This window comes from Brachyistius frenatus, unplaced genomic scaffold, assembly GCF_029030835.1.
Source record: "Brachyistius frenatus isolate BFR_SWC_R1_liver_20210118 unplaced genomic scaffold, ASM2903083v1 Contig_115, whole genome shotgun sequence".
Taxonomy (NCBI): Eukaryota; Metazoa; Chordata; class Actinopteri; family Embiotocidae; genus Brachyistius; species Brachyistius frenatus.
In genome coordinates, this window is record NW_027210714.1 from 511325 (window position 1) to 527742 (window position 16418).

The 16418-nt window shown below is 40.1% G+C and overlaps 1 protein-coding gene across 2 annotated transcripts in view; it reads left to right on the forward strand.

Annotated features, from left to right (window-relative positions):
• Positions 1–16418, forward strand: part of dock1 (dedicator of cytokinesis 1) — a 173354-nt gene that overhangs the window by 49544 nt on the left and 107392 nt on the right. For both annotated transcript variants that reach the window (XM_069713097.1, XM_069713099.1), the window contains exons 20-25: positions 1198–1287; positions 2417–2517; positions 2612–2740; positions 4790–4898; positions 8795–8865; positions 12458–12564. In XM_069713097.1, coding sequence (XP_069569198.1) covers positions 1198–1287; positions 2417–2517; positions 2612–2740; positions 4790–4898; positions 8795–8865; positions 12458–12564 — 607 coding nt within the window. The remainder of the gene's footprint in view (positions 1–1197; positions 1288–2416; positions 2518–2611; positions 2741–4789; positions 4899–8794; positions 8866–12457; positions 12565–16418) is intronic.

Here is a 16418-nt window from a genome sequence, read left to right on the forward strand (position 1 = left end):
GCTTCAGTGGGAAATTAGATAACATTCTCATCTCGGCATTTAAAAGACAATCTATCAACATGGTTTAACATTGTCATGGGCTGATACTGTATATGAGATAATAAGCACAAATATTAGATGATAGATCAATACAAGAGCTGTGTTTTTTATCCTAATCCTTTTCATCGCCATAATATGATAATGTTCCTGAGAGGACGGCTGTTATCTCTGTCATGCAGTTCGGCCTCAGTGAGATTGAATTGTGCTTTAAACTCCACATAGTGAGCAGTATGTTTGTTTCTCGGTGAGAACCTGATGAATCCTATCCATCCTGAGATGACAGGCCGGGCACAGTATAGCGATAGCTCTGTTTCCCACACTTTTACATCTGTTTTCACACCGCCTCAGAATGGGCTGAGTAAATGGAGCATGTTTCCCCAGAGTGGAAGGGTGTATATACAGTAGTTAGTGTTTCTGGAAGTACTGCTGACAGGGAAATGATTACTATGTTCATAGAGCTATATTGGTTTGTATTAACAGCTGTAAAGGGTGTGTAATGGGTAGCTTGTCCCGCTGTCACAGCAGGAGTCTGCTTTCCGTTCGGTTACATCATGCATTTGATATGGCTTCATATTGAGCATGTTAGCATACAGACTACTTTGGATCAGAATAATAATGATGTAACAGTAGTGACTGCAGTGTAGAACAGTAATATTGTTTATCAGCTTTCATTGAATTCATGTCTTGGTAGTCATGCGGTATTGTGTTATTGTTAAACAACAAACAAAATCGTAGTGTTTATGCCCCGTTTTCTCTGCTGCTCAAGAATAGCGTGTCTTAAATGTAAGTGGTTGGTTTTTTTGGTTTTTTTTTTTATGATTAAAGGAAGTATTTCCATGTTACTCTGAATCAGGTAGTGTTCTTGTTTTTGTTGACTTACTTTTCTTTTTATTCCTGCAATTTTACTGCAAAAAAGCCACTTAAAACTCTGCAAATTACAATTAAAAAATGTTTTGCTGCAAAATCAGGCATGTTTAATTGCAAAAATCACAAAAAAAACTCGGTGAAATCCTAGAGTGACTGATTTGTCCTTCCCAGAAGAGAGAAATAATTAACAGAACCACAAAGATGTTTGTATTTTTGCATTGACTATGACTTTATCATATCAATGTTATTTTTGGCAGCCTGTCATAACATGCTGTGCGTCTCTCATTCCAGTTCCTGCAAGACACTCTGGATGCTCTCTTCAACATCATGATGGAGAACTCAGACAGCGACACCTTTGATACGTTGGTGTTTGATGCCTTGGTAAGCAAAGAAGCCGACAGTAGCAGGAGAGCAGAATTCAGGTTCCTGTCAGTGGAAATAAAACATCTGGAAATATTTGCAGCTCTCTTGCAAATATTCCATGTGCTAAAACACGTCTGTTGTCTGTCTTGAGCTGCAGCTCAAAATTACAAGGGTAAACAAACCATGATTTTTTGTTTTTGTAGAGTATCATAGGAATAATTACATAACCATAGTCTCGCCTAATGTGCTGTGTGTTTGCACACCACATAAGTTTCAGACTATATTTATGTCTTAAGAAAAGAAAACGCACATCACTTTGTTTGGGTGCTCTGTAACTCCCCACAAGAATGCTGAGAACGCGCCAGGCGGACGCCTTTGAGGAAAATGCCTCAGCTGGCACTCCTATCTGCCTGCATGTTAACACGACACCGCACTGCAGTCCACAACCACATTCCTGTTGTGGTTCTGTACTTCCGCACACTGGACTCAGAAAAAAAACAACAACTGTTGGCTCATCTTTAATTATACGACAGCTTATAAAGTCGTTTGGTTATAAAATAGTTATGAGCTCTTCCCTGTAGATTAAGAGTGAACTTCCCAGAACACCAGAGTCAGTTTACAAAGGGAAGTGCAGACACACTGCATCTCATGTGGCATCACTGCCGCATCGATGTGCGTGAATTCTTATCATCAGGGTAGAATTTTCATTGAAGTTAAGGTGTCATGTTTCTGCCAGGTCGTGCAGGAAGAAGATTTTACGGACGTCAAAAAATAAGCTAGCGTGCAGGAATTTTGATTACATACCCTTTTCAACTCATTGGCTGCAAATACTGGATTAAAAAAAAAAAAGACAAAGTATCCGGCTCAATCCTATCTAGCGTGCCAACGACTAACATCATTGGGGTACATGTCAAAAAAGCAGCATTCTCTTTCAGAGAAAGCAGCTAGAAATTATGTCGTCAGGGCATCCCAAATAATCGGCAGGCTCGAGAATTGAGAGAAAATTGGCTTTCTGCTCAAATGCAATCTTGTTTAATTTCCCTATCTATTTCAGCATATTGAGTAGGACCGGCAGGTTTTTTTTTTTGCACTCCATCATGGAGCATGTGGTTTACATTTTAATGAATGTGTCTTTGTTCTCTGACAGGTGTTCATAATTGGACTTATAGCTGATAGAAAGTTCCAGCACTTCAACCCGGTTCTGGAGACCTACATTCGAAAACATTTCAGCGCCACACTGGCATACACGTGAGTTTGTTTGTACAAGTAGACCCAGGACATATCAAACAAATTCTATCCCATTTTGTGATTAGCACGTTAATCTGTATAATTGTGTTTGTAGAAAGCTGACCAAAGTTCTGAAGAACTACGTGGACAACGCAGAGAAGCTGACAGAACAGCTGCTGAAGGCCATGAAGGCGCTGGAATACATCTTCAAGTTCATCGTCCGCTCCAGAGTCCTCTTCAACCAGTACGTACTGGGACACGCATAGTGTGCACATATTGTAATACGGTGACAACTTGCACTGTCATAAGTGGGTTTACTTAAGTTTGACCTTGTTCATATTGAGGAGCAGGATTTTCAGCCTGGGTGCAGTAACTCTTTGAGTTCTTTATAAAGATTTGTATTCACGTGATGATTTGCACTGCCCAAAAATTCTCAAAAAGAAGTGACAAATGTTGCAATCATCCAACCGCCATCATTGTCTCACCGAATTGTAAGCACACATGCAGATACACATACATACAGCATGCACTCATGCTTTATATGTTTTGTTTGGACAGAGTGGGTATTTGTGGGTTGTCTTAAAGTCATAGTTTTCTTGCTGCAGATGTTCTTTAAATAATACTTTGGTTTTAGTGTTATTTTGTAATAAAATCGATGTTGGATTGATTGTGTTCCACACAGTCCAGCACAACTACGGAATAAAGCCGAAACCGGTCAAAGTGAATGTTCTTTGGGTTAGGTAATTTCTTTGGATGTATTTATAATTGGCTGTGGGGATGTTAAATGGATGATAATGTTGTGGAGACATGGATTGAAGCTGTTGGTGGCTCATGGTCTGATGTATGATCCTGGACTAATTGAGTGTGCAGAGTTTGATTGGTTTTCTGTCCTATGTCTGGAGGACGCTCTGTCCTCTACCTCGCATACCACGGCACAGCTGCGTCACTCTCTTCTCGAGCTGTCCGTCTTCACAGCTTCTTTCAAAGCTCTCCAACAACAAACTCCAACTTTAACGGCGACCTGCTTTGTCTTTAGTCATCGTTTCAGTTTCAGTTTCAGTTTCAGTTTCTTTGATCGGTTGCCAGTATTGGCTCTGCCACGCCATTATTGCTGAGTTTGTCATTCTTCTATACTGTAAAGTTGGGTTTGTTGGAGCCTTTCATGCGCGTCTGGCTAGAAGGTGTCAAGGCTACATCAGCAGGCTTTTCAACGCAGGCCAGTGGAACATTTCTATAAAATTGTAGAGGCACACCTTAATCACAAAGACCCTCTCCCTCCCCTCCCTCATGACATGAGACTGGTGTGGGAGTCCAGAGCTCACTGAGCTCCAGCTTTAAGTAATTGTTGTTGTGGGAGCTGTGAGACGGATGCCTCTAATCCCATGATTTCTGTAAGCCCTCAACAGTGACTATCCTGGATCATGTAATACCCACATCCCCGTGAGATATTGTGGCACCATAAAACCCACCCCTCTGGACGAAGGCCAGTGAAATCTGATGTGCTGGGATATAATCTGAACCCTCCCGCCCTCCTCGTTTACCTGCCCACGTATATGTTTTCAGACAAATATCAATCTCCCTCACAAGTCCTGATTATTATATCTTTACATCCGAGTGGTTGACACAATTACCTCGCAGCAAGTACAGCGTGGCTCATTTCCAGTTAATGACCAATTTGTGGAGAGTTATAGGGCTCTGCAAGTGGGATGAAAAACATTTGCATTTTGGGGGGGATTACGGAGGGAAACCCTGCTTTGTGTTCTCAGTAACTTCGAAAAACAGGGGAAGTGTTTTCTGCAGTTGTTGTGTGATCACCGGCTTTTGGTTGCTACAGTCATTGGGTAGCATTTGCTCCACATACAAGTAAACTAGCAGAAGAGACATGAGTAATTCTACACCCTCGAACAGATTAGAAAGTAAAGCCAGTGAACTTGAACGTGACATTTGCTTTCTGTTCCTTGTGTAGTATTCCAGGAGAGTCATTAGCATAGAACATGAATTCTTCTGATTTTTGTTTCCACATGACAGCCGGCAGGTGCTTCAGGGTCTTGTAATGTTGTTTTAAATGCTAATCTGGCTGTCAGCGAGATGGAGGTCTGTGGTTCTGATCCAAGAATATTTGCATTGATAACACACACACAGGCCTTTTCTGCGGGCTGCTTTTAATGATTTAACAGGGAAGCATCAAACTGTTGTCATTTCCAGTGTGTGCGGGGCTATTTACACAGGGATGAAACAAACAACAGCCTTGTGATCATCTGCCAGTGTAATTCTCCACTTCATCTCTTCCCAGGCTCTACGAGAACAAAGGAGAGGTCGACTTCATGGAGTCCTTGAGGAACCTTTTCACATCCTTTAATGACATGATGAACAGCAATTCTGAGAACACTGGCATGGTGAAGGTAGGCTGATTATTACACAAGTCCAACTGCATGTTATCGCTCCAACTTGGTGCCAAGAAATATCTGCTGCTGTATGAATAGTAAATAACTGCTGCTGTGTGAATAATAAATAAATCTGGTGTCATGAGCTTTGGATGACATATTCTGTAATTTAAGATGCATGTGTCTGGTTAGATATAAACTAATACAGCAGCTTATTAGAGAGTAATGTCATGTTTCCTTCTGCTCTTTGGTATCCTGCGTTTGTCTTTTTCACATTTTCTAAGTTTTTCTGTGCAGAGTTTCCAGATCTTTACTTTTTAATTTTTCTCTCGTTGGGAACTTGTTAGAGCTGCACACAAGACAAAATGAGGAATATTCGAAAGCATTTGAAATAAGTACTTAAAGAAATAATAATTTTTTTATATTTTTCTAATTTTGAGAAATTTTATATTCATTATCATGTTGCGAGCAGATAAGAGAGTTGATACCACTCTAATGTCTGTATAATACATATGAAACTAAAGTCAGAAGCCCTTTAGATGCTAAATGTTTCCATGAAGACTGGAAACATTTAGCATCTGTCCAAAGTTAACAAAATCCACAGACCAGAGTCTCTGAAGCTGTCTAATTAAAACCTAGTATTATTTTTGTTTTAATATTAAATCTGCACAAAAAGCTACATAATCCACAAATTGCCTTTTTTTTGTTTTTGCTTTGAGCAGATTAAACAAACAAGGATAACTGAGTTTTAGAGGTACTCATAGGAGATTTGATTATATTTGGACTGAACCAGGCTTAATGTAACCCTCCTATTTATAGTCTTTCAGCCAAGCTACAGTAATTTAAACATAGGTATCTGAAGAAGATCCAGTGGTTATTGTACAAAAATGTGAGTGGTAATCTTCACCCAAAATATCACATTTATTCTTTGCCTCAATACTTTTAGGGGACTGACTGAAACTTGACTACAGCAACAACAAAATTTATTTGCATTGAATACTAATGTGTTGTCGGATATTTCCTGATTTTAATAATAATTTGTGACTATTTGATTTTGGCTAAGGTTTTTGTGTGGCAGCTTGTCTCAGATCAGTTGTATGTTTGAAATTCTGAACTGTGGACTTTTTTGATACCTTAATTAACATGAAGTGGAGTTTTTCAGCTCTAATTAATTAAACTGATGTAAAAAAAAAAAAAAAAATCTATTAGAGTTAAAAAGGAAAAAAAGTAGGTTTGTCAACTTTATTTGACCATATGTCTATAAAAGATTAACAAATAGATTAGTGAAGTAAAAAAAAGTACATATTGTAAGAAATATACAGAAAGCTAAACTCTTGGCTGTGGACTGGAAGGAGTCAGGAAAGAAGATGCAGTCATGCCTTTTTGTGCAGCTCTACCCTGTCGGATTTTTCTCGCATCCACACGTTATGTATGTTTGTTCTCTTTGGGTTTCTGTTGTTTGTCTGTACCTCTATGTGTGTTTTTGTGTTTTCTCCTCCCTACATTTCACTCTGACCTTGACTGTCCTGATGCTTGGGTCTCCTCTGGCCTTCTGCTCTTTAGCTGCTCCTTAAGGTATTTATTCCACTGCCTTGCTCCTTCCACCTTTTGAGCTCTCTGTTTTCATGCGTTTCATTGTCCTTCACTCCAAACTCAGTGACCGCAGAATAGAAACAAACACACAAGGATATGTTTTTTTTTTTTTTTTTTTTTTTTTAGTTATTTTGTGCAGTCGCACTCAAAAGCGCATGCGCACACGCACGCACATACACTTATGCTTCTAGAGATAACATAATCACAGGGTGCATGCACCTTGGCACACCTACAGTAGATCCATGCGCACACTCAACCATATGAGAAGCTCAGGAGTCAATTAGGAGTCAGTTGCTGTGTAATTGGGTGAGATATTAGCTTTACTGTCAGTAAATTAAAAACTGATCTTGAGGAACGGGCATGAAACCGAGGAATCCTGGTTTCTTTCCCAATCCAGCCGAGTGAAAGCACCGTGACAGGTGGAAGCTAATGAACAGTCCTATTATACTGTACCTGTTTGAAATCTGATGAACATCTCGACAGACCTGCGCACATGCATGTGAAAACTTCTGGTGAGGCCCAAATAGGAGCGGGGACAGGAGATACATTTCCACTCACACTTCACATAAAACATGCCTGCACAACAGGGGGGAGTTTAGTTGCTGCTCGGAACAAAGTTGAAAAAGACATCCTGTTAAAATGTCAATGTCTTTTCATCAGAAAAAAAGGCGTGGTTGCCAACTGAATGAAAGTCAAACATCGTCTTTCAAATCCACTTCTCAGCCTCCTTAAATCTTTCTGCCCGCAGACAGAAGTGAAGGCTTTAGGTTGTGGATAAGCACTAAATAGATCTAGTAAGATGAGAGCAGATTAAAGCAGGATTTTATTTGGGATGTTATGACTATATCTTGAAAAAAACAACATGGTGCACAGTACAGTTTTGCTCTGAAGTTTGTCTCCGTCGATGCTCAAAAACATCTTCACACACGAGAGTTTTCACATTCTAACATTGACTAAAGTCTTCTCTCTTACAAACCTCATCTGAACGTCACTAATTATCTGCCACACATGTTCAGAAATAAACCATCAACAGTGATAATCAGTGGATTGTAGCAGGTGACGTCCAGTGTGCTACATCCGTCTGGCTAATCAAACTATACGAGACATGCTGGCACTGAGGCTAATTTGCACAGATGCTGTCTAAACACACCACCCCACCTTGGCTGGCATTTAGCATCAGTCAGTTACAGAGCGAAGTGTCAGCTTGGTTAAACATTCCCATTATTAATGGATGGCGCTGTAATCAGTCACTGTGTGTGTACACTTGATGGTTTTATAATGGTATTGATGGTTAACATAGATCCTAACTGGCTGTATTTATCATGGTATCGTTACGGAGAGATCTTCCACTGGTCCCACATTATTTATTAGTTTTAGTGACATTAATTAACACACACAGACAGGGATACACTTCACAGGAATTGAGCTTTAATGTATCGGGTTGGTTTATTGTCAGTATCCACCGATCATGTGAACCTGTTGAGTATGAGCAGGAGTGGCTGGATCAATGTCAAGTTTTTGGGGTCATTAAGTCATGACCCAAATTTGTATGCTTTTCAAAAAAAAAAAAATTGTTTTGCCATCATTTGCAATTATGGCTAAAAACCTAATGACAAAAAAGGCACACATATCTTAAACTACAGACATATATGCTTTTCAAACAAGGTTAAATTGGTGAAGGTCATCAAGTTTCAAGAAGCTATTTTAAACTGTATGAAGCATGAAATAAAAAGACAAACGTATCCTGAACTAAATAGAAAGACAGACTTATCCTAAACCCCTTAAAATTGCTCGAATGAGAACTACTGATTTGACAATGTTAGTTTGAGTTGTTACGGCTCCTGCTCGTGTGCTGCGACATGGGAAACCATGTGAGAAACGTCTATCCTTCAAAATGAAAGCTCAGCATCAGAAATTCAGTATAAGTTCAAAATACAAGTTTGACTTGTTTTCCACCTAAACTTTTAGACCCACACCTCAACCTAACAGTGGAGAACCACTAATTCACAGTATCCTGCAAACACTAAACAGAGTCGGTAAACATACAGCTCATCAAAAATAAGTATTTATCCTTGACTGCTAGCTGTTTTAAGTCCTGTCCTAGTTTGTGGTCAGAAGAAGGCAAAATGTGTTTACGGCTGCAGCACACGTGCTACTGAGATCAACACTTTTTTTCATCTGTGAAACGAGGACACAAGACATGTTTCTTTTCAAGATTGATCATAACAACACCCGGCGGAAAATACTAAATATGAATAAATGATTGGGCTGAAATAACTCATGAGATGAGAATGATCTTGTCTTTTTCCCTTTTGGTAAAGGGTGCTGCGCTGAAGTACATTCCCACCATTGTCAATGATGTCAAGCTGGTCTTTGAGCCCAAGGAACTAAGGTAATTAGGGGTCCAAGCAGCATTGCTGCACGGAACCCTCTGGTCTTTTCTTCTGATTCTTCTTCTTCATTTACTAATGCCAATAGCACCCTTAATAACTATTAAGTAATGCGTAAATGGATACCTTAGTTAACATGAACACCCTTAATAATTATTATTTAACCATGAACTTTTCCAATCATTGCCCCTGGAAGCTAAATTTACAATTCTAATCTCTCGCCATTTCACATTGCAAACGTTACAAATTTACAATAAATTACGTAAATACATTAACAAAACTTTGGCTCACTGCAACCTATAGTCAATTCAGAAGGCCATCACTCCATATTTGTTCAAATATGCAAAATCAATTAATACCTATAACTCCACAAATATGTATTCAAATGCTAACAAAAAAAATAGACATTCTTTGGATACTAGATATCACGTTTTCAATGGGGTTTTAGTTTGGTTAACGGTTGAGTCTGCAGTGATATTCAATATCTTCTTGTAATCTGTACTCTACGCACATCATTTTGTATTTCCCCAAACTTCCCCAAAATCCATCAACCCATTATCTTTGGGCAATTTAGATTCAATAGCCTCTGCCTCAGTTGAGGTTCTTACCAAGACTATTATAATTTGAGGGAGGCATACACAGTTGTAGAGGTGAAATTTTCATTATAACACATCATACAGTTGTCTATGAACTATTTGTGTGAGCTCTGAAACAGGGGATGTTGGCAAAGAGCACCGTATCAGCTCATTAAAGCAAAAGTAAAGAACATATTTAGACTAAATGACCTTCTGCTGAGCAACAAAAGGAGGAATTTGCTTTTCGGACCGTCAGCTTGAATCAAAATTGAATGTTAAGATATCCTGATGGGATGTTGTGCCTCCTTAGAAACACTGTTTCTTTCTTATTTTTTTTTTTTTTTATTTTTTTACTTGTTTCTCTTCTTTTTGCTGCTTATTCAACAACTCAACATTCACTATCTGCATTGTGATGGACACTGCTTAAACATGCTGAGGTTGCCTTGGAAACTCAGCAGCTGCTGCACTTAAGTGTCCATTTCAGTTAATGCTGTCTACTGTGAATGTCATCTGCAATATCTTAATGCTTGTCTAAGTGAGAAATTACATATAATGTCACATACTCATGCAATTATTTATTTATAACAGTGTTTGACAAAACACAACATATAACTTGATTGTCTGCCATTTGTATAACTACTTTTGTCAAGAAGGAAGGAGACACAAAGTGACGTAATCAATAGGAAGGTCACATTGAGAAAATCAGTCAAAAGCTTTTCATGTTAGATCAAAAAAAGGGTGTAAATGTTGTTGCTAGGTTTTTTTTTAATCCATTTTTATGGGATGAAACCAGAATTACAATTTCACACACCAAAGGCCATCTGTTTGATGATTGAGGCTGGTGTTGTTCATCTATTTCTTAAATCTTCTTTCAAATATTTGTATTTTAAAGCCTGGGTAACACATTAATACAACAATATTTTTTTGGACAGGCAATTTATATCAAATTACATTTATATATTAAATCCTTTTTTTTTTTTTTTTTAAATGATGCAACAAGATGACAGAATCTGTCCACCTCCGCGTGATCAAATTCTGAGGTGAAACCCAGTCGTGCCCCACATTATTTCAACAAATATTTTACTGTCAGAGACACCATTGACGCTCAGAGACTGGCACAGGTAGTGCTACCACATGCAGGTGTTCCCTGGACCTTGCAATGTACTTTGCCTATTCATTTGCAAAAACGTAGCAAGGGGGCCCCATCCATGTGCCAATGCCCAGCACCTTGGCAGCTGCTATCTTCACAGCAGACTGTGACTGCAGCTCCTGCTTCTGTCCTCCAATCCACTCCACCAATTTCACAGGAGCAGAGAAGGACAGTCTTTAGCGAAGGTGAAAGACAGTCATTCAGAATATCCACTATGTCTGCCATGTATCTTTTCTCTTTGAGCTCTCACAGCTCTCTGGGCAGATTTTTTTTTTCCTCCCCTCCCCTCACCTTCCCTTTCAATTGAATTCACCATTTACAGAGTACTATATGTACCTCTCAGTGTGTGACATTGTTTTGTTTCAGAAACCTTTTATTCTTTCACATTTTTTGGAATTTAAAGATAGGAGACTAATCACCTCTCCACACTCCCTCTCTGTGCCATGTGGACAAAGGCAACATATACTATCCAGCTACATGGCGGAGTACAATAAACCTCAAAAACAGGCACATTTGGGAGGTTGGAGAGAAAGTTTGTGCTGCTATTAAAGCAAGGCAAATGTATTTGTATAGCGCATTTCAACAACAAGGCAATTCAAAGTGCTTCACATAAAACCATTAAAAGCATCAAAACTTAAGGCAAAAGAAAAGGAAATTTTAAAACAATTAAGAACATTGATTGAAACATTAAAAACAGTCATTAAAACATTAAACAAGCTAAAAAATAGATTAAAAGTTGCAGTGCAGTTCCATAAATAAAATACAGTAGTAAAATGCAGAAATACAGAAAATTGATCAACGTGGATGACATTATCAGATCACACCTGTCCTTGTTGGCAGTTCAGTTCCAGTAAAATAATAATATATATGCTCGACCATCTTTTCAGTAGTTTAAAAGGGAACGAGAACATGAGAGAAGCTTTCGATTTGGGTGTTCATTCTGAAAGCTGTCGGCCTTACGAACCATTCACCTCGCCATAAATCACAGGCCTGGCTCTTTTTTCCTGCCTGAGCAGAGGTGGCATCAGCTGTTGCTGTTGTTAGCCCAAACGTGGCTGAGGCTGTGTTGGAGGCGACTACATTGAAGCCTTGAGGGTGGGGATGTTTCATGTCCTGCCAGAACCTTTTCTCTCCTCTGTGAACCTCGGTCTGCCAGCTTAATGAGCATCCGGCCTCATCATTGAGGAGGAAACCGTCAGATTTATGTGTGTGCATGAATGTGGATTGATCTGAACTGTTGAATATTCATACTCTGATCTTTCTGCTACAAGCTACATGTCCCTTGTTTAACAAAAAAATATATATATATCAGACTAAAAATATAGTAGTATATAGTTGAGTAGTGTTGTTTTTTTAATCAAGGCCATATGGAACATAAAGTAATGTACCCGTATATAGCAAAACAAATTTCCCAAGTACTCCCTCCCTATGTAGATACCAACATTTTTGTTCAAAAAATAAAATCCAATTTTTGATTCTGAACGAATCTGCACGAGAGAATTTTGTAATTTCTGTTATGAAATGAAATGATTTTTTTTGACTTGCAGTTCTTTGGCCTTTCAGCAGGGCTCTACCACAGTTTGGGAAACACTTGTCCAAAACAGTTTCAGATCCCAAAATCCCATAGTGAGCTTTTAATCCGAGGTCATTCCTTCTGGGTCAGTCAATAACTCTAAATTACTTCACACTATAGATTGTCACATCCTCCACCTCCAGCCAAGATATGTGAAAAGCTCATGAGGGGCTGTGCAGGGCTTTTTTTCATTGTGTTTCGGATGGTTGCTCCTGGTTGCTGGAAGCAGTCAACCAGCCCAAGATGCCTGATCACTTTGACCTTTTGTTTTTATTGTCCTCCTTCTGTCCCCACAGCAAGCTGTTCACAGAGTTCATCCTGAAGGTCCCTCTGGGTCGCCTGGTAAAGCAGAAGCTCGACTGCCTGATTGACATTGTCCACAGCGATCTCTTTACTCATCACGGTGAGAGCATGCACACACTTTCAAACTGTACTCACAGTTCTTCAGTGCATGCACCTTCACTCACGCTTCAGTAATATAGGCAATCACACACACCACCTGCCTCCCCTAGGCGGCCCTGTGTGAGCTCACGGTAAAGGTCATTGGTGCGGAGTAGAGGAAATCCTTCTTGTTTTCTAAAAGAGTTGAGCATCCCCACTGCTAAAATCACCTGGATTTATCCGAGTCTGAAAATCAGGGCTCCCATCCACGCAGTCTTAAAGTCTCAGCCTTTTCGGTTTCATTTTTAATCCTGAAGTGTCTTTATCAGGTCTTTTCTGTTCTCGTTTTCTGCGTTTTTGTCCCACTGACACTTTTATGATACACTTGGGCACCCTACTGTAGTTGCCACGTTGTAGTCATGTCAAATGAGATGGACATTGCGTGGAGGTGGTTAATTACGAAGCCTACCTCCAGTCCGTGCTGCCAGGTTAGCCTGTGGTGACCTGCAGAGAGGGCCCAGCCGCGGTGACGTACCAGGAACGAGCATTTTGCGGGAGACTCCAGTCCTCTGAGGCCATGTTAGGTCGGGTCCAGATTTAGTGACAAACATACTCGCATACTGTCCTGTGGTGGTAAATCATGTGCAAAGTTCATATTCCAATAAAATAGCAACCGTGTTTTAATTTCGCTGGCGGGAGACAACGCATTTCTGAGAGCAGCCAGCTAACATAAGAGAAGTAGACAACCTACCCGCCCTGCTGGTTTCTGCCTCCGTCATCTGCAGATGTTCACTTCAGTGTGAACGTACAGAAAGTAAATGATGAAATAGAACTTGGACAGGGTGTAATGGGAAGTTTGTCCAATTGAATAATGTCTAATATTGTACATAACAGTGTAAATGTCACTGCCTTCAACTTAACGATGCAGCACTTTCATACTTTAGAAATATAGAATTGTCTGATCGGTGCTTTGGCCAGTTTAGTGAGTAACTAATGAAGGGCACTGCTCAGTGCGCGGTCCTCTGGTCATTACTATTGATCTGTTTGGTATAATTGTGGACAGGCGGGCCTCGCTGTGTGCTTGTGAATGGGCCTTCTGATCAGTTCTCACAACAGCTCCGTGCACCGGTGCTTTCAATGTGTGTTTTCAAACTATGCAACAACGGTGATGCAGAAGGCTTAATTGGCAAGTAAATTTGCCCTTTCAACATCAGTGTCAAGCTGAGCTCCACTTGATGCTTTTAAAAAAAAAAAAAAGATAAATACCCCTGCAATGAGGAAATGAGTCAGTCAGTCCGTTTTTTTCGGTGGTCTAATCAGCTGTAGTGAGCGCCTGTGCACATGGGGCTCCTTTTTAGTTGCATCCTGATCTCCAGGTGGTCCCTAAAAGGTTCTCCTGCCAGGGAATCCCAAAGCGAAGCGTACGGAAATGCTCGCCGTGAATGAAGGCTCAGCGAGAGGCTCAGGTGTTCAACCTTTACCATGGAGTTTCTCAGCAGTTTTCCACACATTCATCAATATGCTCTGAATGTGCTCGCTGATGGAAATGTTTTCTTTCCTGCAGGCTGCACAGTGATGTGTGTAAAAGCAGGACTTAAATTAGTATACTCCCGCCACCGATGGGCTTAATTCTGTTCAGAATTACTACTTGAGGGAATAAGGCGACATCCCTTTCTCCCCATGGGTCTCATACAGTATGTGTGTTTAGAAATTGAAATTCTGGGATCGGTATGCGTATGCAAATCCTTGCAGCAAATGGAAATTCAAATAAGAGGGAGTTTTGTTTTTGTTTCTTTTAAAAAAATATATATATATATTTTGGAGGCACGACGTTGTGTCACCTTCACTGTTTGATGTAAAAGGAGAGAGAGGGACGGGCGTATAAATGACTTTGCAAATGGGCTCATTGGAAGAGAACAAACATGTCAGCTGCTCCCCGGGTCTGTGTTAAAGGGGAAAACTACTGTAGTATCTAAAATCTGTTTGCGCTGGAAGTTAGAGGAGAGCGCTCATGGCCTCGCATGATAGTTCCAGTCTGCTTGTCCCGCTCACACCGTCCTGCTAGTGTGTGCGTGCGCCCGGAACAGCGAGTGTGTATGCATGTGAATGCTCACATGTCTGTGTCCATTCAGGTGTGTGTGTGTGTGTGTGTGTGTGTGTGTGTGTGTGTGTGTGTGTGTGTGTGTGTGTGTGTTTGAGTTTTGAGGAGGCGCACAGCGAATGAGGATTGAAGCACTGTAAAAACAAGGTATTAAATGCTCCTCACAATGTCAGCCGCCCTCAGATGAGAGATGTGCTTTTGTGTTCAACCTGTGGAAGATTATCAAGCGCGCGCGCGCACACACACACACACACACACACACACACACACACACACACACACACACACACACACACACACACACACACACACACACACACACACACACACACGCACACAAATGTATAAAAACACACATTTCCCCTTTAAGCTGCATCCGGCGGATGGCTCTGTGCTCTCCATTTCACAACACTGAAAATATTTCAGTGCAGACATGGTTGTCACTTTGTGTCAAGGCTAGCTCACACGTGACAACAAGGTAAACTCTTAACATCCATAACATTTCTTTTTAAATACATAAAAGTAAAAGCTTCATGTGAATAATAGATGTGGTGTAGAGCAGCATGTCAACAGTACGGTCATGAGGCTATTCAGATGTTTAGTCAGCATTTGTCCATGATTTAAACTCAAAGTTTTGACAGGAAATTGGCGCAACTAAAAAGAAAACATAGCCATAGTTTTATTCTTTATAAATTTCTAGGGATGGCATTTTTGAGGAGTTAAAAAGTTCAAAGTGAAATATCCTGCGAACCTTTGTATCGACGTGGGTAAATCCCAATGACTTTGTTGATCCTGTGAGCTTCCCACTGCCTTTCATCTCTTGCACCTGAAAGGATATTGTGGTGAAGTGATTGTTTGAAGTTATATTTATTTTGCAGTGGATATTCATGGTACTTACAGGATAAATATTCTTTGTTTTGATGGCCTCCCGTCCTGTAGCCCAGCACTCGAGGCAGACTGTCAGGATATGTCAAGATGGAAGGACATTTGCAAAGTAAAATCAGGCACCCCGAAGAGCGACGATTTTTGATTTAGGTCTCTGCTCAACCTTTCATCATGTGCCACACATTTGCCTTCGATTGTAATATGTCTCAAAATGTTAAAACTGATTTACAGCGCTGAGAGGTTTGTTGTGGCTGTAGAGTCCTGCTTCCTCTTTAGTGACAGCCACCTCATCTGTTCGTTTGTGTAATTCTTTTAACATTATGCAAAAATAAATTTTCATCATTCGGAGCACATAGTTAGTGGAAATGTTATCATCAACCTTCAACCATCAATCTTCCCTGTAATTATTTCTTTTACATGTGAGACTTCCAGTAATGCTTGAAGATAATAATGTTGTAATTGATGCAATAATCAAAGTCTGCGACATTAAAACGGAAATTTCTGGTTCTCCAGGAGTCTTTATTTGTTAGACTGCCAATTACTGTATAATGCATTCATTACCCTTTTATGAAAGAGCCTCATCACGCTCTCTGTGTGAAGCCTTGTCTTGTTGTTAATTCCAGTGCTGAAATGGAAACAGCTTGTGAAGACATAAACACACTCTTTTTGGTGTGTTCTGTGTGTTGGAACGAAAGTATTGACTATTGCTTTTGTGTTTTGTGGAATAACTCCGTACTGCTTAATTTGACATATAATTCCTTTAGCCAGGGGTCAGAGGATGTAAAACAATGATTGGATGTTTGTTTTCATACCTGTGGGAGTTGTTCACAAAGAGGTCACCAGTTCATGCTACTCATTACGCCTCGCGTCGTGCTTTTTATCATTTGGCC